The sequence below is a fragment of the Colletes latitarsis genome, chromosome 11 (assembly GCF_051014445.1).
Source record: "Colletes latitarsis isolate SP2378_abdomen chromosome 11, iyColLati1, whole genome shotgun sequence".
NCBI lineage: Eukaryota > Metazoa > Arthropoda > Insecta > Hymenoptera > Colletidae > Colletes > Colletes latitarsis.
In genome coordinates this window covers 24,880,419-24,906,830 of record NC_135144.1, presented here as the reverse complement: position 1 = coordinate 24,906,830, position 26,412 = coordinate 24,880,419, and the positions used below count along the sequence as shown (strand labels likewise).

Sequence of the window (26,412 nt, the reverse complement as noted above, 5' to 3'; positions counted from 1 at the left end):
CGTTCGAGCGCGAAATTTTAAATCTTAATCCCTTCCACATCTGTTTTTCACTTGATATTCAATTGAAATCCCTTAATTAAGAACCCTTTCAACGCTAAGCCAAATCTAGGACAGCTTAGCAAACTATCTCGCCATTTTACGAAACAGTGTCTAACAAAGAAGGGGAATATCGATACGAATTTCTTAAGCATCCTTTTTATTCATTAAACTCTTGCACTCCGTCGCAATATTTTATTTCTCAGGTATACGTTATTTTTAATTTTTTATGTATTTAAACACGTACGTTTCGAGTTCGATAATTTTTCTCCGTTCAATTTAAAACAGGGGTAACATTATCGGTTTTACTAGTACAGTTCCTCGTAACGTCGGTGGAAATAAATATAATACAAAGTGTTTTTAGACGACTGTGATTCTAAATGCTTATTCTATATTGAATTTGTCGGAAAGTTTTCTGTTGTATAACCTCGAAAGAATTTTAGAGCGAGCTCAGAGCTCGTACAGTGCCATTGGAAATTTGTTGCCTATAGCAGGAGAGAGACTGTAGTGGTAAATGATTAGAATAAATGTTTCATGTTACTTAATGGAGGGTCATAAGAAACGATCGAGTACTCGAGCAGTGGTTATTTTACTCAATTTCTCAATTTTTCGTAATTTATTACTTGGATCGTTTTAATTTCTCTTTTAACTCGAAACGTTTATAAATTCGATTCACGCGTTACGGATAAATTTTCCATATTCTTTATTAACGCTAGATTTACGGGCATTGATCGCACGTATATTTATTGATACCTTTCGTGTTGGCGATTACCTTAAAATACGATTTTTCTTTTGATTAGAATATGTATTCGTGCCATTGCATCGATCAAATCCAACATAAGTTGTTAAAAAGTAATATTTACGCGTTTTGCAATTTTAACACTAGGTTTAATTCGCTACGTTGACAGTTGCATTAAAATGCAGTTTTTCTTTTAATTAGAGTATACATCCATATCATTACATCAATTCAATTCAACATAAATTGCTAATAAGTAATATTTATGAGTCCTATAACGTTAAGTTTAAAATCTGAATGCGTAAAATTGACGGTTTCGAAATACTCGAACTTTTCGACGTACCCTATCTCCCGTGGAAAAGTCAATTTTCTATCAACATTTTACACGAAACTTAAATTTATAATTCCGTTTCGACATGAATGTAACAACCTGGTATTAACCGTGACCTTTAGGGATATAAGACAAATCAGTTGAAATTCCAACATGTTTCGTAAGTGTGCAACGAATCGATATTTAACAGCACGTACAGTTTGCAGTAATCGACAAACGACATCCGTCGTAATCCCTTGATCTTTTACCAGATGCCTCGTAATAACATTTGTTAACTTAAATATTCTCCGTTACCGTCGCGAATGTGTAGAAACGATTCGATAAAAAGCCGCTCGGTGACATTTGAATGCAATTAAATGTGTAATTATGTATTAATGTTCAGGAGACGGCGAGCGACAGCAAAGCAAACGCAACGGAAACTAAGGTAAGACATTGATTTACGATTAAACAATAAATTGTCGACCGTTTTACTTTCCGAATTAACCGAGTTGCGAAAGTAAAATATTCACTTTCACTGCTGCGCCAAGCTCGGTGACTCACTAACATATTTTTTTTATTTTCGACCGCCATACACGACGATGTAACATAATTGTTTGCGCGAGACAGTAAGTTTTCTAATAAAAAATAAATATCTGATATTCGGTCTCGATAAAAAACCGAACTATAATATTGCTTTGTTGTAAAATAAATTTTAATGGGAGATTCTGGAGGCCAAAATAAAAGGAAAATGAAAAATACTAATTTGTTGATCGAGGCTTTGTTAAAAAGTTATTAACGTTTAAAGTTCCACTATCGCGCGTGCGCAGCTGTTCACAGATTGTCGTTCTACAGGCGGAACTTTAAACGTTAATAACTTCTTAACGAAGCCTCGATCAACAAATTGCTATTCTTCATTTTCGTCTTATTTTTCCCTCCAGAATCTCCCGTTAAAATTTTTTTCACAGCAAAGCAATATTATAGTTTCGAAAATAAATTCAACTTTATCGAGACCGAATAATAAAATTCTTGTTGTTTCTCGTGTCGAGACTAATATTAAAATTATTGGTAGTATCAAGGGAATGTTTAATAATTTTGATCACCTTGGTATTTAACAAAATACAATAAAATAAAGCAAAAAAGTCATGTGAGATTATGAATTAAAATGGACTGAAATTGCGTTGATCAACGAGGCTCAATCTGTTTAATCTGACTCTCTTTTTACGCAGGCGGAGGAACCCAAGAAAGTCGAAGATTCGAGTGCCAAGGTAGATGTAACAATTGATTCCTAATTTATCATAATTTCTCAATAAGTAATAAGGAAAATTAATGACAGTAGTAGAGAAAAGATGCAATAGTGTTAAACTAACGTAACACTTTTAAATGGCTTATAATGTAAATTAAAATCATATTGGTGAAATTTTTATTACGAAAGTATCGATCTATCGGTATCGTTTTTGTATCGTGCAACATTTTAGCGAAAATTTAGGTAGATGTAACAATTGATTCCCAATTTATCATAATTTCTCAATAAGTAATAAGGAAAATTAATGACAGTAGTAGAGAAAAGATGCAATAGTTTTAAACTAACGTAACACTTTTAAATGGCTTATAATGTAAATTAAAATCACGTTGGTGAAATTTTTATTACGAAAGTATCGATCTATCGGTTTCGTTTTTGTATCGTGCAACATTTTAGCGAAAATTTAGTTAGATGTAACAATTGATTCCCAATTTATCATAATTTCTCAATAAGTAATAAGGAAAATTAATGACAGTAGTAGAGAAAAGATGCAATAGTTTTAAACTAACGTAACACTTTTAAATGGCTTATAATGTAAATTAAAATCATATTGGTGAAACTTTTATTACGAAAGTATCGATCTATCGGTTTCGTTTTTGTATCGTGCAATATTTTAGCGAAAATTTAGGTAGATGTAACAATTGATTCCCAATTTATCATAATTTCTCAATAAGTAATAAGGAAAATTAATGACAGTAGTAGAGAAAAGATGCAATAGTTTTAAACTAACGTAACATTTTTAAATGGCTTATAATGTAAATTAAAGTCACGTTGGTGAAATTTTTATTACGAAAGTATCGATCTATCGGTTTCGTTTTTGTATCGTGCAACATTTCAGCGAAAATTTCGAAAAGTTCCTCATCGATACGCGTAATTTTATTCTCGACTAATTGTTCGCAGAGGGAAACTAAGGACAAAGTGGAGAACAAAACATCAGAGGCCACAGGGGAGACGTCAACGTCACACTCGAATAAGACAAACAGATTCCTCACGATTTTTGGCACAATCGCGTCGATAATGGTCGCGTTCTCTCTCACCGGTTAAAGGCACCTTTATGTTCCACTCCGATTTTCACAATCGGCGATCATCCTCGATCTTCTTCACGTGAAATCTTCGTTTGATCGAAAGTTCATCGAAAATCTCTAAACGTAACTCCTCAAATTAAAAATCTCTGCCTCGAGGCTTCCGTCAGCTGTTTTAATTAATTGCTTCATCGAAAATTTCACGTTTGAACAGTTCTTGTTCGTCTTGCTTTATTTCAGAATTTTGAATCGTGGTTACGAAGATTTTGCAATAAATCGATTTGTAAACGGACATTCCATTTGTTGACTTAAATTTGCGAATATATACCGCTAATTCTACGAAAAATAGTAATTGGCACGGTGGAATAAATGAGAATAAAGTTTATCGTTCGTATCGTTTAATATTTGGTATTTCATTTAGCGTTTAAATATAATTTTATCAGAGAACTATTTCCGGCGTCTACGGTGAAATAACATCGAACGCGTAAACGATAGCCGATTTTTACGCGGATTAAAAGAAATTTCAAGCAATTACAAAATCGCCTCTCCGTGGCAGCGTGTAATTTTTTACGCACACGCGAATTGCTTTCGTCATATAGACTCGGGCTATTGCAATCGTTTATTGCCGACAAAATCGTTAACGATAATCCAACAGGTTCGTTATATAAATTTTATTCGACTACGACAAAAAGAAAAAAATTTTCCAAAAACCGTTCAACGAAGAATCGACAAATAAAATTGGCGTTAAATTGAAGTTAAATGTGTCCCAAATTAATATACAAAAAATCATCGATCAATTGGTATTTTTTTTTAAACACAATTCAAAGTTGATAAACATTTAACATAAAAAATTGAGACCAATCGTTGATATTGTAAAAAGATTGTTTAGCAGTTTGGAGGGTGCTATAATACTGTACATAACCTGCAGAAATCAAATTAAAAACACAAATTCTCGGTAAATGGCACATGTTTAAGAAAATGCACAGAAAATTGCAATAAATTCAATCATTTTCAACAAATTGGTGAATTCAGTAAAGGTTATGGATAGTAATAAAATCTATGGTCCTTTATTAACATTTTGGGATACAAGAATTTGTAAAACATAGTTTTTTGACTTTTGTCCATTGCTGGACACACTGTGTGACATCGAGAGGTGCCATAATAATCAAACGATCGCAAAGTTTGATTTGAAATACCTTAGTCGTAGTAAACGAAAGCGTCCAGTGAAGTAATCCGATAGAATCGTGCTTAAATATACGATTTTTGGATTGGAGCAATGTTTTTTAATTGACCTAGTAAATATATGCCCGTGGCACAAGTGTATCGTGGGTTTCGAAAGGAAATCGTTTCGATGACTATCAGGAGGGGAAAAAGATGCACTTCACGCAACTAGGTTACTTCCTGCTTTGGGAATTATATAATCCTTCGATTTTAGGAGTTTCTAAAATTCGTCGGTTGCCATTGCTTTCGTTGGTTTCCATTTACAAATTTTTTTTTTTTAATTTGAAAACACATTTGCTTCGTGCTACAAAGCCGAGTCCTTTCTCGCGAGTAAATTTCGAGTTATTAACGTATCATCTTCTTTTGCAATAGTTATTTACCGGTGTAAGTGAAGTCATCGCCTTATTTTCTACGCGATCGGTAACATTTTAAACGATGGCACAAAAAGTAGTACTTGCGGAGTCATTAGAAATAACTATCGCTGGAAATTAAATTGCCACTTGCAGGCAAACGCATCATATTGCATTACAGAACTCCGTTTATCGAACATGTTATTCGGTGTATGAACCAATAAATAAGAATCAACAATCAGTGGACCCCTATTAGATGAACTATACAATTGACACTATTTTCTTCGAGTTCAAAATACAGTCGAACAATCTTTTGAAATATGCAACTCGAAGTTAGACCAAATACTAGAAGCCAAAATAAGACGAAAATCAAGAATACTAATTTGTTGATTGAGGCTTCGTTAAAAAGTTATTAACGTTCAAAGTTCAGACAGTAATGAATTTTTTTCTCGAAAATGCGCAGGATTTTGGGGGTACGTCTATTCACCGAAAATGATCGTAATTAACCCCTGTAATCGAAAATAATTTTTCCAAAACGATTTGAAATTTTTTTTTTCCGTCGAAAAATTTCACACTTTCCCGAATTTTTTTCTCGAAAGTGGATAGGATTTCGAGGGTATGTCTAATGACAAAAAATGTTTGCAATTGACCCCCGCAACCGAAAATAATTTTTTCAATATGATTTGAAATTTTTTAATTCTGTCGAAAAATTTCACATATTCTCGAATTTTTTTCTCGAAAGTGGGTAGGATTTCGGGGGTATGTCTAATGACCAAAAATGATTGCAATTGACCCCTGCAACCGAAAATAATTTTTTCAATATGATTTGAAATTTTTTAATTCTGTCGAAAAATTTCACATATTCTCGAATTTTTTTCTCGAAAGTGGGTAGGATTTCGGGGGTATGTCTAATGACAAAAAATGTTTGCAATTGACCCCCGCAACCGAAAATAATTTTTTCAATATGATTTGAAATTTTTTAATTCTGTCGAAAAATTTCACATATTCTCGAATTTTTTTCTCGAAAGTGGGTAGGATTTCGGGGGTATGTCTAATGACCAAAAATGATTGCAATTGACCCCTGCAACCGAAAATAATTTTTTCAATATGATTTGAAATTTTTTAATTCTGTCGAAAAATTTCACATATTCTCGAATTTTTTTCTCGAAAGGGGGTAGGATTTCGAGGGTACGCCTATTCACCAAAAATGCTTATAATTGACCCCTGTAACTAAATATAATTTTTCCAGAACAATTTGAAATTTTTCAATTTTGTCAAAAAATTTCACACCTTCTCGAATTTTTTTCTCGCAAGTGGGTAGGATTTCGAGGGTATGTCTAATGACCAAAAATGATTGCAATTGACCCCCGCAACCGAAAATAATTTTTTCAAAATGATGTGAAATTTTTTAATTTTGTCGAAAAATTTCACATATTCTCGAATTTTTTTCTCGAAAGTGGGTAGAATTTCGAGGGTACGCCTATTCACCAAAAATGCTTATAATTAGCCCCTGTAACTAAATATAATTTTTTCAGTATGATTTGAAATTTTTTAATTCCGTCGAAAAATTTCACACCTTTCCGAATTTTTTCCTCGAAAGTGAGTAGGATTTCGAGGGTATGTGTAATGATCAAAAATGATTGTAATTGACCCCCGCAACCGAAACGAATTTTTCACAGGGTTAATTTACATATTGCGAAAGTAAAACGTCGTAGGAAGTTTGTGAAAGAAGAGTTCAAATTGAAAGATAAACCACAGCCAATTGCAACAGCTTTTATTATTCCATTTCGTGCAGAATTCTCTTTTAAAATGACTCAGGAGCCATTTGGAAAATATTCTTTTACGAAACGTGATCTATCTGCTGAAAATTATTGCTGAATATGTTGCAAATAAACACATAAATATGCGTGCAATATTCGCTTATTATCGTCGGAGTTTCATTAACCATTCATTAACAAAAAATTATTTACCAGTTTCAGGAAAACATTTTACTATTAAAAATTTTACGTTAATGTCGATAGAATCTGTCGACGAAACCTCGAGTGAACAAGAGGGGAATAATAATTAAATAAAAGAATCGAAGATTTAAAAATTACCAATTTCCAAATTTACCAATTCTTTACGCGCGGTTAAAAATCATTAGGAAACCTGTCGATTCCGCTCCGTTGCACAATCTCCTATGTCATCTCGCGGGGATTTTCTACGCGTTCCTCGACGTAGATCGCGCTAACTAGAAATCGACATCACCGACAGACGTGTCAATAATTTAGACTTTGCGTCGCCCGCGAGCAGACTCGAATCTCTCAGGAAGTCGTTCGACCGATGCACGAAGTCAACAGTTCCATTAAAACGAAGCTTAAAAAATAAAACGCGAAACCCAAAAGATTTTAAATTTGCATTTGTACACACAATTATTCGATCAATAACAATAGAACGCGAAATAATTTCATAACTATCACGAGAAACAAAGGTTGAAATTTATATCGATTACGTGCCCCATCTTAAGGGGGGAAACTTTCTTTTATCACAATTTAAGAATAACCCCCTAAAATATTACCTCACGCTGGTTCCTATTATGGCTATAATAATGAACATTTTTATACCAAATTATTCCAATAAGTAGCTCAATGAAATGTGCTTTCGAAAACAAGAAACATTTCCCAGAAAAAGATTCATAGTTACTCGCAAAAAGTTCTTGAATATTGTCCAGGTGGTTTCCTCCCCTAAATTGTTACAAACTCGCAACGTAACTAGGTTCAGAATTAATTAAGGATTGAGATTTATTTACTATAAACCGTTGCATAACTGAAGTAATATCGGTTCCAGGGTACCGTAATGGCGACCGAGACGGAATCGTTTTTACCCGCAACCGTTTGGAAATTAATTCCTCGTTCTTACGACTGTTTTAATTCTTGAATTTCATTCAAAGTTCAGTTTTAATTTGCGCCGAGTTACTCGATATAAAGAAAATCGAGTCGAAAAAAAACGCGTCCGCCGCGTACGGGGTCCGTGCGTCGATTGCGTCCAGGTGTTCTTCGCTACCTGTGACTCGACGAGAGAAAACTGAGAGTGGGGCATCCCACGATATAAAGGAGAACCGGTCCAAGTGGCGATCGTTCCCACTCCATCGACCGTTCTCCATCTCTTCGGTTTGCCGCGCGAGTTTCTTGCATTTCTCTTTCCGTGACCGGTCGAACCTCGTCGTCGTCGATCGTTCTCTTCCCGATTCTGTGCCGTCTTCAGGATCGACGTTCCGTCGCAGCCGATCAAGGTAAGACGATCGACCAGCGACCAGAAACACAGTCGTTCGCCCGTAGAAAGGATACGCGAGCCTTAAGTTGAAGAAAATCGAAAGTAAACGGGACACGACTTTCTACGTTGGTAACGATCGTTGAACTTTAACCCTTAAGTGGATCAGTATTGGGGGCAAGTTAATTCTTTAACTATTAGAATATTAATACACACTTTCGTGGTCATTATTAACCCTTAAGTGGATCATCAGGGCTCTTCATAAGTTTAAATTAATATTGTATATTATATTTCTGTAATGAAAATTTATGTAATCCTACTTTTAGAATGCTTTGAAGGAATGTTGATTTTTCTTTACTAATTTGGTAAAAAAAAAACATCGAGTAAAATAATTTAGTTTAGATTCAGTCTCCTTGGGGGTTAAGCAAAGTTAGACTTTTATTTTCCAAACAGAGTTAAATTTTAGGTAATCTGCATTAAAATATACAAAGTAATCTTACGTGAAAAATCGAAAGTAAATGGGACCCGACTTTCTACGTTGGTAACGATCGTTGAACTTTAACCCTTAAGTGGATCAGTATTGGGGGCAAGTTAATTCTTTAACTATTAGAATATTAATACACACTTTCGTGGTGATTATTAACCCTTAAGTGGATCATCAGGGCTCTTCATAAGTTTAAATTAATATTGTATATTATATTTCTGTAATGAAAATTTATGTAATCCTCCATTAATTCATTACTTTTAGAATGTTTTCAAGGAAACATGATTTTTCTTTACAAATTTGGTAAAAAACAAAATTGAGTAAAATAATTCAGTTGAGATCGAGAGTCCATTTTGGGGTTAAGCAAAGTTAGACTTTTATTTTCCAAACGAAGTAAAAATTTAGTTAATTTGTATTAAAATATACAAAGTAATTGTACGTGGAAAATCGAAAGTAAATGGGACCCGACTTTCTACGTTGGTAACGATCGTTGAACTTTAACCCTTAAGTGGATCAGTATTGGGGGCAAGTTAATTCTTTAAGTATTAGAATATTAATACACACTTTCGTGGTGATTATTAACCCTTAAGTGGATCATCAGGGCTCTTCATCAGTTTAAACTAATATTGTATATTATATTTCTGTAATGAAAATTTATGTAATCCTACTTTTAGAATGCTTTGAAGGAAAGTTGATTTTCGTTTACTAATTTGGTAGAAAATAAAATTGAATAAAATAATTCAGTTGAGATCGAGAGTCCATTTTGGGGTTAAGCAAAGTTAGACTTTTAATTTCCAAACGAAGTAAAAATTTAGTTAATTTGTATTAAAATATACAAAGTAATTGTACGTGGAAAATCGAAAGTAAATGGGACCCGACTTTCTACGTTGGTAACGATCGTTGAACTTTAACCCTTAAGTGGATCAGTATTGGGGGCAAGTTAATTCCTTAAGTATTAGAATATTAATACACACTTTCGTGGTGATTATTAACCCTTAAATGGATCATCAGGGCTCTTCATAAGTTTAAACTAATATTGTATATTATATTTCTGTAATGAAAATTTATGTAATCCTCCATTACTTTTAGAATGCTTTGAAGGAATGTTGATTTTCATTTACCAAAAAACAACATCGAGTAAAATAATTCAGTTGAAATCGAGAGTCCATTTTGGGGTTAAGCAAAGTTAGACTTTTAATTTCCAAACGAAGTAAAAATTTAGTTAATTTGTATTAAAATATACAAAGTAATTGTACGTGGAAAATCGAAAGTAAATGGGACCCGACTTTCTACATTGGTAACGATCGTTGAACTTTAACCCTTAAGTGGATCATTATTGGGCAGGTTAATTCTTAAAATATGAGGGTCAGTAATTAATACACACTTCGGTGGTGATTATTAACCCTTAAGTGGATCATTATTGGGCAAGTTAATTCTTAACATATGAGGGTCAGTAATTAATACACACTTTCGTGGTGATTATTAACCTTTAAGTGGATCATCAGGGCTCTTCATAAGTTTAAATTAATATTGTATATTATATTTCTGTAATGAAAATTTATGTAATCCTCCATTACTTTTAGAATGCTTTGAAGGAAAGTTGATTTTCGTTTACTAATTTGGTAGAAAATAAAATTGAGTAAAATAATTCAGTTGAGATCGAGAGTCCATTTTGGGATTAAGCAAAGTTAGACTTTTAATTTCCAAACGAAGTAAAAATTTGGATAATTTGTATTAAAATATACAAAGTAATTGTACGTGAAAAATCGAAAGTAAATGGGACCCGACTTTCTACTTTAGTACCGATCGTTGAACTTTAACCCTTAAGTGGATCATCGGGGCCCTCCATAAGTTTAAACTAATATTGTATAATATATTTCTGTAACGAAAATTTCTGTAATCCTCCATTAGTTCATTACTTTTAGAACGCTTTGAAGGAATGTTGATTTTCATTTACCAAAAAACAGCATCGAGTGAAATAATTCAGTCGAGATCGAGAGTCCACTTAGGGGTGAAGGAGGTATTGCTGTCTAGACTATCAATTTCACGGCCCTTTTTGTGATTTTTTTTCTAATGATAGGTAGGCTGTTTTGTACCGAGACTTCGTAGATATATCTATTCATCTTATAAGCACGTACAATATTTATTTCATGGAAAAATATTAAAAATCGTGGGAATTACAACTTCTTATTTAACGGCTCTTTTGAAAAACGTGCTCCAATGGTTTCCAGGATTCCAGATAATTTGAAACAGAGGGGGTTAAAGTATCTTCATAAGGAAGGTTGTAAGCAGGAACTAGGGAGAAGTCAAAATCCTGATAAATAAAAAAATGGCGACGCTTCAAGTTTCGAATTTCTATTTGTTAATCGTTCTTTTGTCTTTAGCGTATCAAAAAAGATAGCAAAACTCAATATTCTTTTAAATCTCTAGTTCCAGCTATAAAGACGTGTCTGCTGAATATTCTCTCCAAATTTGAAGTCAATCGTAGCGCGATTTACCCTCCATAACGATCTATTGTGATACTAGTTTTCTACGAGCTAGTAAACAAGCACTTTCTGTCGGGTTGTCGAAATTTATCTCCGTCAGGTTGTCACGAAGTTATCTCCCCAGTTTCCCAAACCGCTTTGCACCAGTGTTTTTCACTCTCGTCCTCGATAAATAGAAAATCGAGCCAGTGTGCCCCAACAAAAAGTTTCATTCTCCCCTTAACCCCTTAACGATCAAGCCTGAGTTTAACTACTTTGGAAAATGATATTTGTTTAATTTAATGGTTTAAGGAATGATAATATTTGTTTTCCTTCAAATTATACGTTAGCATTTTAGAAAGAAATCCAATAAAGAAAACTGATCATTCCTGGTTAACCCGAAAAATGTGATCGTTAAGGGGTTAACGTTTCGACTGCAGATTTTAGCCCTCGTCGATCGCGTTCGTTCGTCAGACATCACAGAAAATTCCTTCTAATTTCCTCCGTTTCGAAATATCAAGATAAAAGCATAACTTCGAACGTTCAACGACATTTTAACGAGACTCGTGTCGCAGAATTCACTGGTTTCAGACGATCTACGATTATCAAAGATTCATATCGAACTATACGGGGGAGAAAACGTTACAGTTAAATTTTCAGACGATAGCGTTCACAGTTCTCGATTAACTCGACCTCTCGAACTCCAAATACGACGTTTCCCCCTGAAGAATTAGTCGACCCAGTTTCTACTCTATGAATCATATTTCTGTTGTTGGTACAGTTTTCGAACGGAATTTCTCCTATGTTATTTTCGTATTCTATATTCCCATTCGTCCTGACGATGTCGTAAGCCCTTAAATTCCGGTCGAGTATAACCGTGAGGCTGATTACACCTTCGCGTCTGTAAGTCGCCTTTCCATAGCGTTGCCCAATTTTAGGTTTCACCAAGGACAGTCTTTGGCAATACTCGTGCTTTTTTTCGTGGTGTGTCTCTTTCTCCGCGCGAGAGGCGAGAGCACTGTTTCACGACCTGTCACTATTATCAGTCAGGATGTTGCTGACCCTGACTCCACATAGGATTCATCCCTCGAACGGTCTCTAAACCATAGAACGATTCAAAAATTGGAGTATTTACGCGTTCTACGCGTTAAAACTGAAAATGGAAATAGAACTACTTCGATCCTTGTTATCTTCACATTTTATTCGAAACAACAAAGAACAATTTTAAACGAGTTATTCCAAATACTTGGTGTTATTTTACAAATAACACGAGAAAAGTAACTTTCTTTTCTCTTCGAGTCTATTTTTGAAAGTTCGTTTGTGATCTCAAAAAGAGAAACAAACCCTTTCTAGTTTCGTATATAATCGTAAAATCTATATAAGTTTTAAGTTACATCAACGTCTGCTCTATAGAATAGAATTAATAACTATAATATAGAAGTTTTCGTTTTCCCCAATTACTGTCTATTTCGAGTGAATTTTTTGTGCATGGAGACTGGCGGACAGCTCGAGGCGAGTGGCGGAGACGCGACATCGGCGAACACCTTTTTCACGCAAGAAAAAGTGAAATACTGGTTCCTCTCGGCCAGCCATGACGAGTTAGGGAAAGTTTAGCGTTGAGCAAGCTGCTTCTGGTCAGCATTAATTTCTCACATAAGACCGACGTATATCTCGTCTATTTGCGCAACCCGTTACAGTGCACATTGCGCGTTACACGTGCACCGCTGCAACAAGTATTACACTGCAATCGATGGTGAACTGTAATTTTCACCTCATTCAACTCGTAGACCAATTTCGTAGAAATTTTGTTTTGATCTAACCACGAACGGGAACGTAATCGATAGACCGTGGATATTTATGCGTATGCATACGTTTCTAGAAAGTAGATAAAAGAGTGGAAATAGAAGTTTCTTTCATCTTTGGAGGTCTTTGAAAATACATTTTTCTATTTTTCATATATCGAAACATAGTGCATATGTCATGTACAGGGTGTTCGGTTAACCCTGGGAAAAATTGTAATGGGAGATTCTAGAGGCCAAAATAAGACGAATATCAAGAATACTAATTTGTTAATTGAGGCTTTGTTAAAAAGTTATTAACTTTTAAAGTTCCGCCAATACTGAATTTTTTTCACGAAAATGCGCAGGATTTCGGGGGTATGTCTATTTACTAAAAATGATTGTAATTGACTCCTGCAACCGACAATAATTTTTCCAAAATAATTTGAAATTTTTTTTTTCTGTCGAAAAATTTCACACGTTGTCGAATTTTTTTCTCGCAAGTGGGTAGGATTTTGAGGGTATGTTTAATGACCAAAAACGATTATAATTGACCCCTGTAATTAAATATAATTTTTCCAAAACGATTTGAAATTTTTTTTTTTCTGTCGAAAAACTTCACACCTTCTCAAATTTTTTTCTCGCAAGTGGGTAGGATTTCGAGGGTATGTTTAATGACCAAAAACGCTTATAATTGACCCCTGTAATTAAATATAATTTTTCCAGAACGATTTGAAATTTTTTAATTTTGTCAAAAAATTTCACACCTTCTCGAATTTTTTTCTCGCAAGTGGATAGGATTTCGGGGGTATGTGTAATGACCAAAAACGCTTATAATTGACCCCTGTAATTAAATATAATTTTTCCAAAACGATTTGAAATTTTTTTTCCGTCGAAAAATTTCACACTTTCTCAAATTTTTATCTCGCAAGTGGATAGGATTTCGGGGGTATGTGTAATGACCAAAAACGCTTATAATTGACCCCTGTAACTAAATATAATTTTTCCAAAACGATTTGAAATTTTTTTTCTTCGTCGAAAAATTTCACACATTCTCAAATTTTTCTCTCGCAAGTGAGTAAGATTTCGAGGGTATGTGTAATGACCAAAAATGATTGTAATCGAGCCTTGCAATCGAAAATAATTTTTTCAAAATGATTTGAAATTTTTTAATTATGCCAAAAAATTTTACACATTCTGGAATTTTTTTCTCGAAAGTGGGTAGGATTTCGAGGGTACGTCTATTCACCAAAAATGCTTATAATTGACCCCTGTAATTAAATATAATTTTTCCAGAACGATTTGAAATTTTTTAATTTTGTCTAAAAATTTCACACCTTCTCGAATTTTTTTCTCGCAAGTCGATAGGATTTCGGGGGTATGTGTAATGACCAAAAACGCTTATAATTGACCCCTGTAACTAAATCTAATTTTTCCGAAACGATTTGAAATTTTTTAATTTTGTCGAAAAATTTCACACATTCCTTAATTTTTTTTCTCGCAAGTGGATAGGATTTCGGGGGTATGTGTAATGACCAAAAACGCTTGTAATTGACCCCTGTAATTAAATATAATTTTTCCAGAACGATTTGAAATTTTTTAATTTTGTCTAAAAATTTCACACCTTCTCGAATTTTTTTCTCGCAAGTCGATAGGATTTCGGGAGTATGTGTAATGACCAAAAACGCTTATAATTGACCCCTGTAACTAAATATAATTTTTCCAAAACGATTTGAAATTTTTTTTTTCCGTCGAAAAATTTCACACATTCTCAAATTTTTTTCTCGCAAGTGGATAGGATTTCGGGGGTATGTGTAATGACCAAAAACGCTTATAATTGACCCCTGTAATTAAATATAATTTTTCCAGAACGATTTGAAATTTTTTAATTTTGTCAAAAAATTTCACACCTTCTCGAATTTTTTTCTTGCAAGTCGATAGGATTTCGGGGGTATGTGTAATGACCAAAAATACTTATAATTGACCCTTGTAATTAAATATAATTTTTCCAGAACAATTTGAAATTTTTTAATTTTGTCAAAAAATTTCACACCTTCTCGAATTTTTTTTTCGAAAGTGGATAGGATTTCGAGGGTATGTGTAATGACCAAAAACGCTTATAATTGACCCCTGTAACTAAATATAATTTTTCCAGAACGATTTGAAATTTTTTAATTTTGTCAAAAAATTTCACACCTTCTCGAATTTTTTTCTCGAAAGTGGATAGGATTTCGAGGGTATGTTTAATGATCAAAAACGCTTATAATTGACCCTTGTAACTAAATATAATTTTTTCAGAACGATTTGAAATTTTTTAATTTTGTCGAAAAATTTCACACCTTCTCGAATTTTTTTCTCGCAAGTCGATAGGATTTCGGGGGTATGTGTAATGACCAAAAACGCTTATAATTGACCCCTGTATCTAAATATAATTTTTCCAAAACGATTTGAAATTTTTTAATTTTGTCAAAAAATTTCACACCTTCTCAGATTTTTTTCTCGAAAGTGGTACGTCCATTCACCAAAAACGATTGCACGTCAAGGGCTGGACACAATGTCGCGTCGATATTGTATCGTTACGAAAGAATTTTTGACGAGTTTCTGAGTCGTAGTAAATAAAATGAAGTTGCCATTGTCGTCATTAATTTGATAGAAAGTGACCTGACTCTTGGACACAGCTTTCTCCAAAAATAACAATTTCATTTATACGGGCTTATATAACGTGCCTCTGAACTTTTAGTTTCTATTAAATATCGTTAATTGATCATCTGGCTTTTTATATTGCACGGGGTCAAAGTCGACAGCAGTTTATTGGAGACGATCAGGAACGTGAGATCCTGGCGATGATGGACGAACAAAAATTGAATAAACGATGTCGCTGAAAATTACCGTAGCTTCATAGAGATTTTCCAAGAAATCGTCCTTAGTTGAAGGAGAAGTAGCGTCGCCTTTTGCATGATAATGCTTGGCTATGCGTAGCTCGAATAATTTATTATAGCCATCGAGAGATTAAAATAGAGAAACCTCACCGCTCGCTGTGATCTCTTGACCTATCGTTCGGTATATATTATCGTTTGTTCGAGCATTTCGACCAGCCTTCGCTGCAAAGGAAACTCTCGAAAAGGGCAGCCATTGAAATCGTTACGCGATTCGTGCGCTCTGAATTTCTCCAAAAAAGAAATTGAGACATTTATTTCCGGATGGAAAGGATTATATGCATCGAGGTCACCTATCGTCACCTTAATTACAATTTACTTGACAAATACGAGGCGTCCTTGGTCCAACGTTATAACAAATAGCAAAATATTTGATTATTCGTTATTTGATCGCTCGTTAAAGTACAATTGCGTTGCCTTTACGAAACGAACAATTTCTTCTCTGGATTTTAGCAATACCCGGCATGGAAGATAATCAGTGACAGGTAATAAGCAAAATTTGACATGAGGGGACATTAAGGTACAGTCTTAACTATGTTAATTACGCTGTCCGATGCGGTCTTGCGTTCTAAACAACGGCTTGCGCAATTAATCGAAGAACACATTGTTTCCTGCGTCGTCATAGGCGTTTAATAGAGATAAGTAATCAGGGAAGCATTCAAGGAAGATTCGTGTTAAAGAAAATTAATGAAAGTTCGATTAAAATTATTTTTTCTCTTTTAATTTCGCTGAAGGACAGTTCACGTTTTGCATAAATCGAGTAATGATCGATTACGAACCTTGAGGACTAGACTGTGGATGTTTATATCGATAAAATATGTTAAAATATGTTAAAATATGTAAGTGACATGTGTAAAATGTGTATCAATAATATGTCAAAATATACAGAAATATGCAAGATATACTCAAAATATGATGAAATAACTTCGTTACTTAAACATAATAATAATCAATCGTAATTTAAATTATTATATATTAGGAGTGTTTTGTCAATATTGTCAAGATTTAGTCGATGACATTTATCTGACATTTATTATTTATATAAGCTGAGAACGAATGCTCGACATTACAAGTTCGGGGCATACTTGAATTTGCTGAAGTAGCATTCTTTAATTGTTCTCGGTCCTTTAACAATCTGACCTAGTAAAATTCGTTTCCGTGGAACTTATCTGCCAGTAATACTTCAGAATTACTGTTTAATACTGTTAAACGTCGATTGATCGCTCTAAAAACGTTGAATTAGTAGACTGAAATAGAATTTATGAAAAATAGAAATTTTATGAAAAGGAATGGAATAAACATTTTAATGGGGGATTTTAGAGGTCATAATAAGACAAAAATCAAGAAAACCAATTTGTTGATTGAAGCTTCGTTAAAAAGTTATTAACAATTAAATTAAAAACTTTCAAATCCTTCTAAAAAAATTATTTTCGGTTGCAGGGACCAATTACAATCATTTTGTATAAATACACTAATCCCTGAATTCCTATCCACTTTCGAGGAAAAAATTCGAGAAGGTGCAGAAATTTTTGGGGGACAAAAAAAATTTCAAATCGTTATTGAAAAATTATTTTCGGTTGCAGGGGTCAATTGCGATCATTTTTGGTGAATACACAGACCCTCGAAATCCTACGTAGTTTCGAGAAAAAAATTCGAGAAGGTGCTAAAATTTTTTGGCGAAAAAAAAATCTCAAATCCTTCTAAAAAAATTATTTTCGGTTGCAGGGACCAATTACAATCACTTTTTATAAATACACTAATCCCTGAATTCCTATCCACTTTCGAGAAAAAAATTCGAGAAGATGCAGAAATTTTTGGGGGCCAAAAAAAATCTCAAATCCTTCTAAAAAAATTATTTTCGTTTGCAGGGACCAATTACAATCATTTTTTATAAATACACTAATCCCTGAATTCCTATTCATTTTCGAGAAAAAAATTCAAGAAGGTACTGAAATTTTGAGACGAAATTAAAAAATTTCAAATGACACTAAAAAAATTATGTTTAGTTGCAGGGACCAATTACAATCATTTTTGGTGAATACACATACCATCGAAATCCTACCCACTTTCGAGAAAAAAAATCCTTTAACGAAAATACAATGTCTCCCCTGAAATTTCATGCATATGTTTGAAACATCGTAATTTCTGAACTGATTAGAGGATTTTAATGTTTCAAAAAGCAAACAACGCCTATTTTGGTGAAGAATATATATAAATTCCAGGAATGTTCGAAAAGTTGTTCCTTATATCCATAATCTAAGAAAAATCCCTGAAAATCTTAATTTTGTTGGTTTCGCGACTTACGCCATTTTCATTATAACCGGTTCAATACGCGACTAGGCAACCTGAAAGTCACAAGCTATAAATCACGAAAGAGTTTCGTATAAATCGTTCTTATCGTACCGATGCGTCGCCTTTCTTCGTGTCCCTGCTTTAAAATTATTCTGTGCAAGTAAATTAACGTAGTTCAGCAACGAAACGCACGTAGTTAATTATATTAATTAATGTATTTACTCGCGCCGTTCTTTACTTCCCAGTTGGTTCTGAGTTAAATGACCAGTCGCTGCGGGATATTCAATTAAATGGCCATGGCCGGCCCACAATGTTAAACCACATTTTGCTTTGAACGCGTTCAACGGCTTGGCGTTCCTGAGTGATTAGCTAATTATCGCGATGGAACGCCGTAGTGTAAATTTCGCGAACAGTTGATCGAGCATGGCGTTAATAATATTAATATATTTGCATTGTATCGTGCACAATGTATTTAATACTAGATTTACAGGCATTGATCGCACGTATATTTATTGATACCTTTCGTGTTGACGATCACCTTAAAATACGATTTTTCTTTTAATTAGAATATGTATTTGTGTCGTTGCATCGACCAAATTCAACGTAAATTGTTAAAAAATAATATTTATTGATACCTTTCGTGTTGACGATTACCTTAAAATACGATTTTTCTTTTAATTAGAATATGTATTCGTATCATTGCATCGAACAGATTCAACGTAAGTTGTTAAAAAATAATATTTATTGATACCTTTCGTGTTGACGATTACCTTAAAATACGATTTTTCTTTTAATTGGAATATGTATTCATGTCATTGCATCGAACAAATTCAACGTAAGTTGTTAAAAAATAATATTTACACGCTCTGCAATTTTAAATATGGAACTGACATCCGTCAAATTGACAGTTTCCGTAAATCTAGCGTTAACCAGGCGTATTTTGTAGCGTGGAAAGACGAATTTGACAGATTTTCCAAATACAACGGTTCAAGAATTTATAATTAACTTGTATTGACTTTCAGATGTTGCTGGTTCAACCGTCTGAGGAGATGTCGGAGAAGATCCGCGTGGAGCTGAACGAAAATGTGGCAACGCGCGACAACGATCTCGAAATAATCAAGGAATGGCTCGCCAAACAACCCCACTTACCTAATTCATTTGGTAACATCTTGATAAATATCTTTCAAACTTTACTTGAAAACTGCTCTCACTGAAAATATTTCGACGAAAAGTAGGTTAGAGCAGATTCCAAAAGGACTACCACTGTTGATTTAACAAATGGAAAGTAATTTTGGAACAGCAAAAACTGAGTGATCGAGTTATTATAATTATACGACCAAACAAAATTAGATATTTTAGATTTTCACACCTTCTAGAATTTTTTTCTCAAAAGTGCGTAGGATTTCGGGGGTATGTCTATTCACCAAAAATGATTGTAATTGACCCCTACAGCCAAAAATATTTTTTTTAGAACGATTTGAAATTTTTGTTTTTCGTCGAAAAATTGTCCTGTCGATTTTCCTTAAAAATTAGTTTTTCATTTTTCATGATTTTATTTGACGCCCTACAGAAAAGTTGTCTAATACTTTTTTGTAGGTACCCATGAGCTCTGCTTCAGAAAAAAGTTTCATTTAAATATATTCACTATCGTAGGAGTTATGGCTGTTTGAAAATTGGACCATTTTTATGGAGTTTTTCTAACTTTACGTGGTCAAGAAACAAGTTTTCGAATATTTTTATAATTGCTACATATTCTACACTAAAATACGCGTCGTTTGCCTTTTTGAACATTAAAATCGTCCAATCCGTTCAGAAGTTATAACGTTTTAAAGATTTGCATGAAATTTCAAGGAACCATTTCTGGCCCTATATTATATTTTCGGTAAACAATTTTTTTCTCGAAAATGCATAGGATTTCGGGGGTATGTATAATGACCAAAAATAATTGTAATTGCCCACTGTAACTAAATATAATTTTTTTAGAACGATTCGAAATTTTTCAATTTTGTCTAAAAATTTCACACATTCTCGAATTTTTTTCTCGAAAGTGGGTAGGATTTCGGGGGTATGTCTATCGACCAAAAATGATTGTAATTCAACCCGGGGACCGAAAATAATTTTTCCAAAACGATTTGAAATTTTTGAATTTAATTATTAATAACTTTTTAGCAAAGTCTTAGTCAAGAAATTGATATTCTTGATTTTCGTCTTCTTTTCAACCCATATAGGGAATATACTTATACAGAGAGTTTTAGCTTTTCGCTGTTCTTATTTTGTAGAAATATACTATATATTACAATTCTCGTTTTCTTGGCACAAACTCCCACGTACGCGTAGTTTTTCTAATCTCTAACAGTAACTGATGCCCTCTTACATCCAGCTAACTTATGAGAACTTTTTACATCCCACGTTCGGTGAGATTAGTTTTAAAGAACGAATCGAATGAGATCGTTCGATGAATCTCTGCTTTTATTCGCGCGATCTACCACCGTTTGATCCCTCTCAAGCGACCTTTCTCGCGTCGTTTTTGCTCCAGACGATGGCAGACTGATGACGTTCCTCCGAGGATGCAAGTTCTCCTTGGAGAAATGCAAGAAGAAGCTGGACATGTACTTCACGATGAGAGCGGCGATTCCGGAGTTCTTCACCAACCGTGATGTCACTAGCCCAGAAATGAGAGAGATCACCAAAGTTATGTAAGAAACCTTATCCACCATTTTCGAAACCAAAAGGACCGCTGCTGACCGAAAAGATTAATTTCTCAATAGCGTATATACCGTTTTAAACGTTAGAAGCTCAGACTGGAACAAGGAAGAGAAGTTAAAACGTCTCTAAGTCTCTCTAAAACTCGTGGTTACCCTTTACAATTTGCATATCTGTACAGGAAATACATAGTCCACGAGATCGAGTATCTTCCTGCAATTCCAAAGACAAACGTACTTGTTTCTCTTGTCATTTTACACGACAGTATTAACATTTTAGTTTCACATTGGCGAAAGCGGAGAAAATAGAAAGATTTCTTTTCCAAAACAGGTGACATATTTACCCAGCTTGTTATCGCCGCTGTCTGTAAATGTGTCAAATAGTCGTTTCGAGGTAAATGATCTCGCGTTATGCCTACTCGGGGACCTAGAACGATCCTTATTGGACAATTCATTTGCCCATTTATTTCGCGGGGGTTCACGAAATTCTTGTTAACGCAGTCAGATCCCGCCGTTGCCTGGCCTGACGAAAAACGGTCGACGAGTGATCGTTATGCGAGGTGTCGACAAGGACGTGCCCACGCCGAACGTGGCCGAGACACTGAAGCTGATTATGATGATAGGCGACATACGTCTGAAGGAGGAACAGCACGGTGTCGCGGGCGACGTCTACATCCTGGACGCCAGCGTCGCGACACCGGCGCATTTCGCGAAATTCACCCACGGGATCGTGAAGAAGTTCCTCGTATGCGTGCAAGAGGCCTACCCGGTCAAGCTGAAGGAGGTCCACGTGGTGAACGTTAGCCCCCTAGTCGACACCATCGTCAAGTTCGTCAAACCGTTCCTCAAGGAGAAGATACGCAACAGGATCTTCATGCACAGCGACGTGAAGACCCTCTACGATTACATTCCCCAGGAAATACTGCCCACGGAGTATGGCGGCGATGCTGGGCCCATTCAAGCTATCCATGGTACGTTGATTGACCCCAGAATCCTTCAAATTCTTACTTAAGGTGTTTGACAGGCCCAAAACGAGCGATAGTTTCTCGAATTTATTGAGAGAGATTGTTTTGTTATTAATTCTTGAGATATTGATAGAAGAATGTCTTCTATAATTTATGGAGTACGTTGATCGATCTCAGAATTCTTCGAAACCTTATTTGAAGTGTTTGATGGGCCCAAAATGGGCAATAAATTCTCGAATTTTTTGAAAGAAATTGTTTTGTCATTAATTCTTGAGACATTGATAAAAGAACGTCTCCTATAATCTATAAATAGAGTACGTTGATCGATCCTAGAATCCTTCAAATTCTTACTTAAGGTGTTTCACAGGCCCAAAACGAGCGATAGTTTCTCGATTTTTTCGTGGGAGATTGTTTTGTTATTAATTTTTGAGATATTGATAAAAGAACGTCTCCTATAATCTATAAAGAGTACGTTGATTGATCCTAGAATCCTTTAAATTCTTACTTAAGGTGTTTCACAGGCCCAAAACGAGCGTTATTTTCTCGAATTTTTTGAGGGAGATTGTTTTGTTATTAATTCTTGAGATATTGATAGAAGAATGTCTTCTATAATTTATGGAGTACGTTGATCGATCTCAGAATTCTTCGAAACCTTATTTGAAGTGTTTGATGGGCCCAAAAGGGGCGATAAATTCTCGAATTTTTTGAAAGAAATTGTTTTGTCATTAATTCTTGAGACATTGATAAAAGAACGTCTCCTATAATCTATAAATAGAGTACGTTGATCGATCCTAGAATCCTTCAAATTCTTACTTAAGGTGTTTGACAGGCCCAAAACGAGCGTTATTTTCTCGAATTTTTTGAGGGAGATTGTTTTGTCATTAATTCTTGAGATATTGATAGAAGAATGTCTTCTATAATTTATGGAGTACGTTGATCGATCTCAGAATTCTTCGAAACCTTATTTGAAGTGTTTGATGGGCCCAAAATGGGCGATAAATTCTCGAATTTTTTGAAAGAAATTGTTTTGTCATTAATTCTTGAGACATTGATAAAAGAACGTCTCCTATAATCTATAAAGAGTACGTTGATCGATCCTAGAATCCTTCAAATTCTTACTTAAGGTGTTTGATGGGCCCAAAACGAGCGATAGTTTCTCGAATTTATTGAGAGAGATTGTTTTGTTATTAATTCTTGAGATATTGATAGAAAAATGTCTTCTATAATTTATGGAGTACGTTGATCGATCTCAGAATTCTTCGAAACCTTATTTGAAGTGTTTGATGGGCCCAAAATGGGCGATAAATTCTCGAATTTTTTGCAAGAATTTGTTTTGTCATTAATTCTTGAGACATTGATAAAAGAACGTCTCCTATAATCTATAAAGAGTACGTTGATTGACCCTAGAATCCTTCAAATTCTTACTTAAGGTGTTTGACAGGCCCAAAACGAGCGATAGTTTCTCGAATTTTTTGAGGGAGATTGTTTTGTCATTAATTCTTGAGATATTGATAGAAGAATGTCTTCTATAATTTATGGAGTACGTTGATCGATCTCAGAATTCTTCGAAACTCTTACTTAAGGTGTTTGATGGGCCCAAATAGGGCGATATTTTCCCGAATTTTTTGAGAGAGATTGTTTTGTCATTAATTCTTGAGACATTGATAAAAGAATGTCTCTTATAAAGTATAGAGTACGTTGATCAATCCCAGAATTCTTCGAAACCTTATTTGAAGTGTTAGACCAATTTGACGGGCCCAAATCGAGCGATATTTTCCCGATTTTTTCGTGAGAGATTGTTTTGTCACTAATTCTTGAGACATTGATAAAAGAACGTCTCCTATGATTTATACAGTACGTTGATCGAACCCAGAATCCTTAAAACCCTTCTTTAAGGTGTTTGACAGGCCCAAAACAAGCGATATTTTCCCGAATTTTTTGAGAGAGATTGTTTTGTCATTAATTCTTGAGACATTGATAAAAGAATGTCTCTTATAATTTATAGTGTACATTGATCGATCCCAGAATTCTTCGAAACCTTATTTGAAGTGTTAGACCAATTTGACGGGCCCAAAACGAGCGATATTTTCCCGATTTTTTCGTGGGAGATTGTTTTGTTATTAATTCTTGAGACACTGATGAAAGAACGTCTCCTATGATTTATAAAGTCCGTTGATCGATCCCAGAATCCTTCAAACCCTTACTTAAGGTGTTTGATGGGCCTAAACCCTTATTTGAGGGGTTACACCACCTTGACGGACCCAAAACGAGCGATATTTTCTCGAATCTTTTGAAAGAAGTTGTTTCGTCATTAATTCTTGAGACATTGACAAGAGAACGTTTCCTATAATCTATAAATAGAGTATGTTGATCGATCCCAGAATTCTTCGAACCCTTATTTAGAGTGTTAGACCATTTTTACGGGCCCAAAACGAGCGATATTTTCTTGAATTTCTTGAGGGAGATTATTTTGTCATTAATTCTTGAGACATCGATAAAAGAACGTCTCCAACAATTTCTATTGTATTTCAGAGTTTTTCAAACCCTTATTTGAGGGGTTACACCACCTTGACGGACCCAAAATAAGATGTTTCTTGAATTTTTTGAAAGAAGTTGTTTTGTTATTAATTCTTGAGACATTGGCGAGAGAACGTCTGCTATAATCTATAAATAGAGTATGTTGATCGATCCCAGAATTCTTCGAACCCTTATTTAGAGTGTTAGACCATTTTGACGGGCCCAAAACGAGCGATATTTTCTTGAATTTCTTGAGGGAGATTATTTTGTCATTAATTCTTGAGACATCGATAAAAGAACGTCTCCAACAATTTCTATTGTATTTCAGAGTTTTTCAAACCCTTATTTGAGGGGTTACAACACCTCGACGGTCCCAAAACAAGATTTTTCTCGAATCTTTTGCATTAAATTTTAAACGAGTGGCTTCAAACATTATAAAAATCTAAAGAAGAGATAAAGAAGAGAACTTCTTCTCCTGCGATAAGTGATACGATTCGAAGTTGAATTGACAGAAATTTTAAGGGTCGAAAATAGACTAAGCATCTTGGAATTTGGTCATGATCACATTTTTATCTCTAATTTCTCCGTTGTATAAAATGTGCATTGTTTCCATTTAAACGTAGAATTAATATGAAAATAGTAAAATATACAAATTTGGAAAAACAGTGTTTCCAAGATTTCGAAACTTGATGATTCTTTCAAGGTTCTAACTACAATTCGTGACTGTTTTACTTTTTCCAGAAACATGGTTAAAGAAACTCGAAGAGTACCGTCCATGGTTCTTGGAGCAGGAGTCCGTGAAGGCAAACGAGGATCTTCGACCCGGAAAACCAAAGACGCACGACGATCTATTTGGTATCGATGGATCATTTCGACAGCTGAATATCGATTAAAACAGCATATCGTAAATTCAGCTAAAGTAAAAGGAAAAGGATATGTATATAGAGTAACGTCGATGAGCAGGTTGAAAAGCTTTAAGATAATATCGATAACGATTACACAGAATTATATTTTTTCTACTATTCATCGTTTTATAAATAAATTACTACAACCATTTTGTCATGCTTGTACATTTTAGTGGTCTTAGAAAACGGTATGAAACTCCAATTTTTTATTTCGAGTTCCCTCGTGTCGTCGAATATAACGTCACGAATTTATTTGTACATAAACAAATAAATGTATTATTATTCTAATATAAAATCGTCCATATACAGAGTGTTCGGCCACCCCTGGGAAAATTTTTAATGGGGGATTCTAGAAGCCAAAATAGGTCGAAAATCAAGAATACTAATTTGTTGATGGAGGTTCCGTAAAAAAGTTATTAACAATTAAATTCCAAAAATTTCAAATCGTTCTGGAAAAATTATTTTCGGTTGCAGGGGTCAATTATAAGCATTTTTGGTGAATAGACATATCCCTAAAATCCTACCCACTTTCGAGAAAAAAAATCGGGTAGGTGTTGAAATTTTTTGGCAGAAGAAAATTTTTTCAAATCGTTTTAAAAAAATTATTTTCGGTTGCAAGAGTCGATTGCAATCATTTTTGGTCATTACACATACCCCCGAAATCCTACTCATTTCCTAGAAAAAAATTCGAGAAGGTGTGAAATTTTTCGACAAAATTAAAAAATTTCAAATCATTCTGGAAAAATTATTTTCGGTTGCAGGGGTCAATTATAGTCATTTTTGGTCATTAAACCTACCCCCGAAATCCTACCCAGTTTCTAGAAAAAAATTCAGAACGAGCGGAACTTTAAACATTAATAACTTTTAAACGAAATTTCCATCAAGAAATTAGTATTCTCGATTTTCATCTTATTTTGGCCTTTAGAATCTCCCATTAAAATTTTTCCCAGAGATGGCAAAACACTCTGTATATAATTATTCGTAACAAGATCGTTTGACAGAATTTGTTCAATAAAAATACCATATCAGGTATCCATTTGTTACGTGAAAAATTAACGAAGCATATTTTGGTTTTAAAACTGAATTTTCCAGATCACTTTCCTCGTTGAATCACTTGTTTCACGTATGATTAAAATCTCCCATC

At 34.3% G+C, this 26,412-nt stretch overlaps 3 protein-coding genes across 4 annotated transcripts in view; 2 read left to right on the top strand and 1 right to left on the bottom strand.

The window, feature by feature from the left end:
* LOC143348279 (uncharacterized) overlaps positions 1 to 4,749 on the top strand; it is a 36,393-nt gene extending 31,644 nt beyond the window's left edge. For both annotated transcript variants that reach the window (XM_076778318.1, XM_076778320.1), the window contains exons 7-9: positions 1,486 to 1,527; positions 2,309 to 2,347; positions 3,283 to 4,749. In XM_076778318.1, the coding sequence (XP_076634433.1) occupies positions 1,486 to 1,527; positions 2,309 to 2,347; positions 3,283 to 3,426 (225 nt within the window). In that variant the 3' untranslated portion in view covers positions 3,427 to 4,749. The remainder of the gene's footprint in view (positions 1 to 1,485; positions 1,528 to 2,308; positions 2,348 to 3,282) is intronic.
* LOC143348299 (ras-like protein family member 10B) overlaps positions 1 to 26,412 on the bottom strand; it is a 124,785-nt gene that overhangs the window by 58,563 nt on the left and 39,810 nt on the right. The gene's annotated exons all lie outside the window — the stretch shown is intronic.
* Positions 8,082 to 25,418, top strand: LOC143347887 (alpha-tocopherol transfer protein-like). Its single transcript, XM_076777509.1, has 5 exons — positions 8,082 to 8,246; positions 19,202 to 19,340; positions 20,716 to 20,875; positions 21,383 to 21,852; positions 25,105 to 25,418. The coding sequence occupies exons 2-5, from the start codon at positions 19,202 to 19,204 to the stop codon at positions 25,254 to 25,256; spliced, it is 921 nt and encodes a 306-aa protein (XP_076633624.1). The 5' UTR covers positions 8,082 to 8,246; the 3' UTR covers positions 25,257 to 25,418.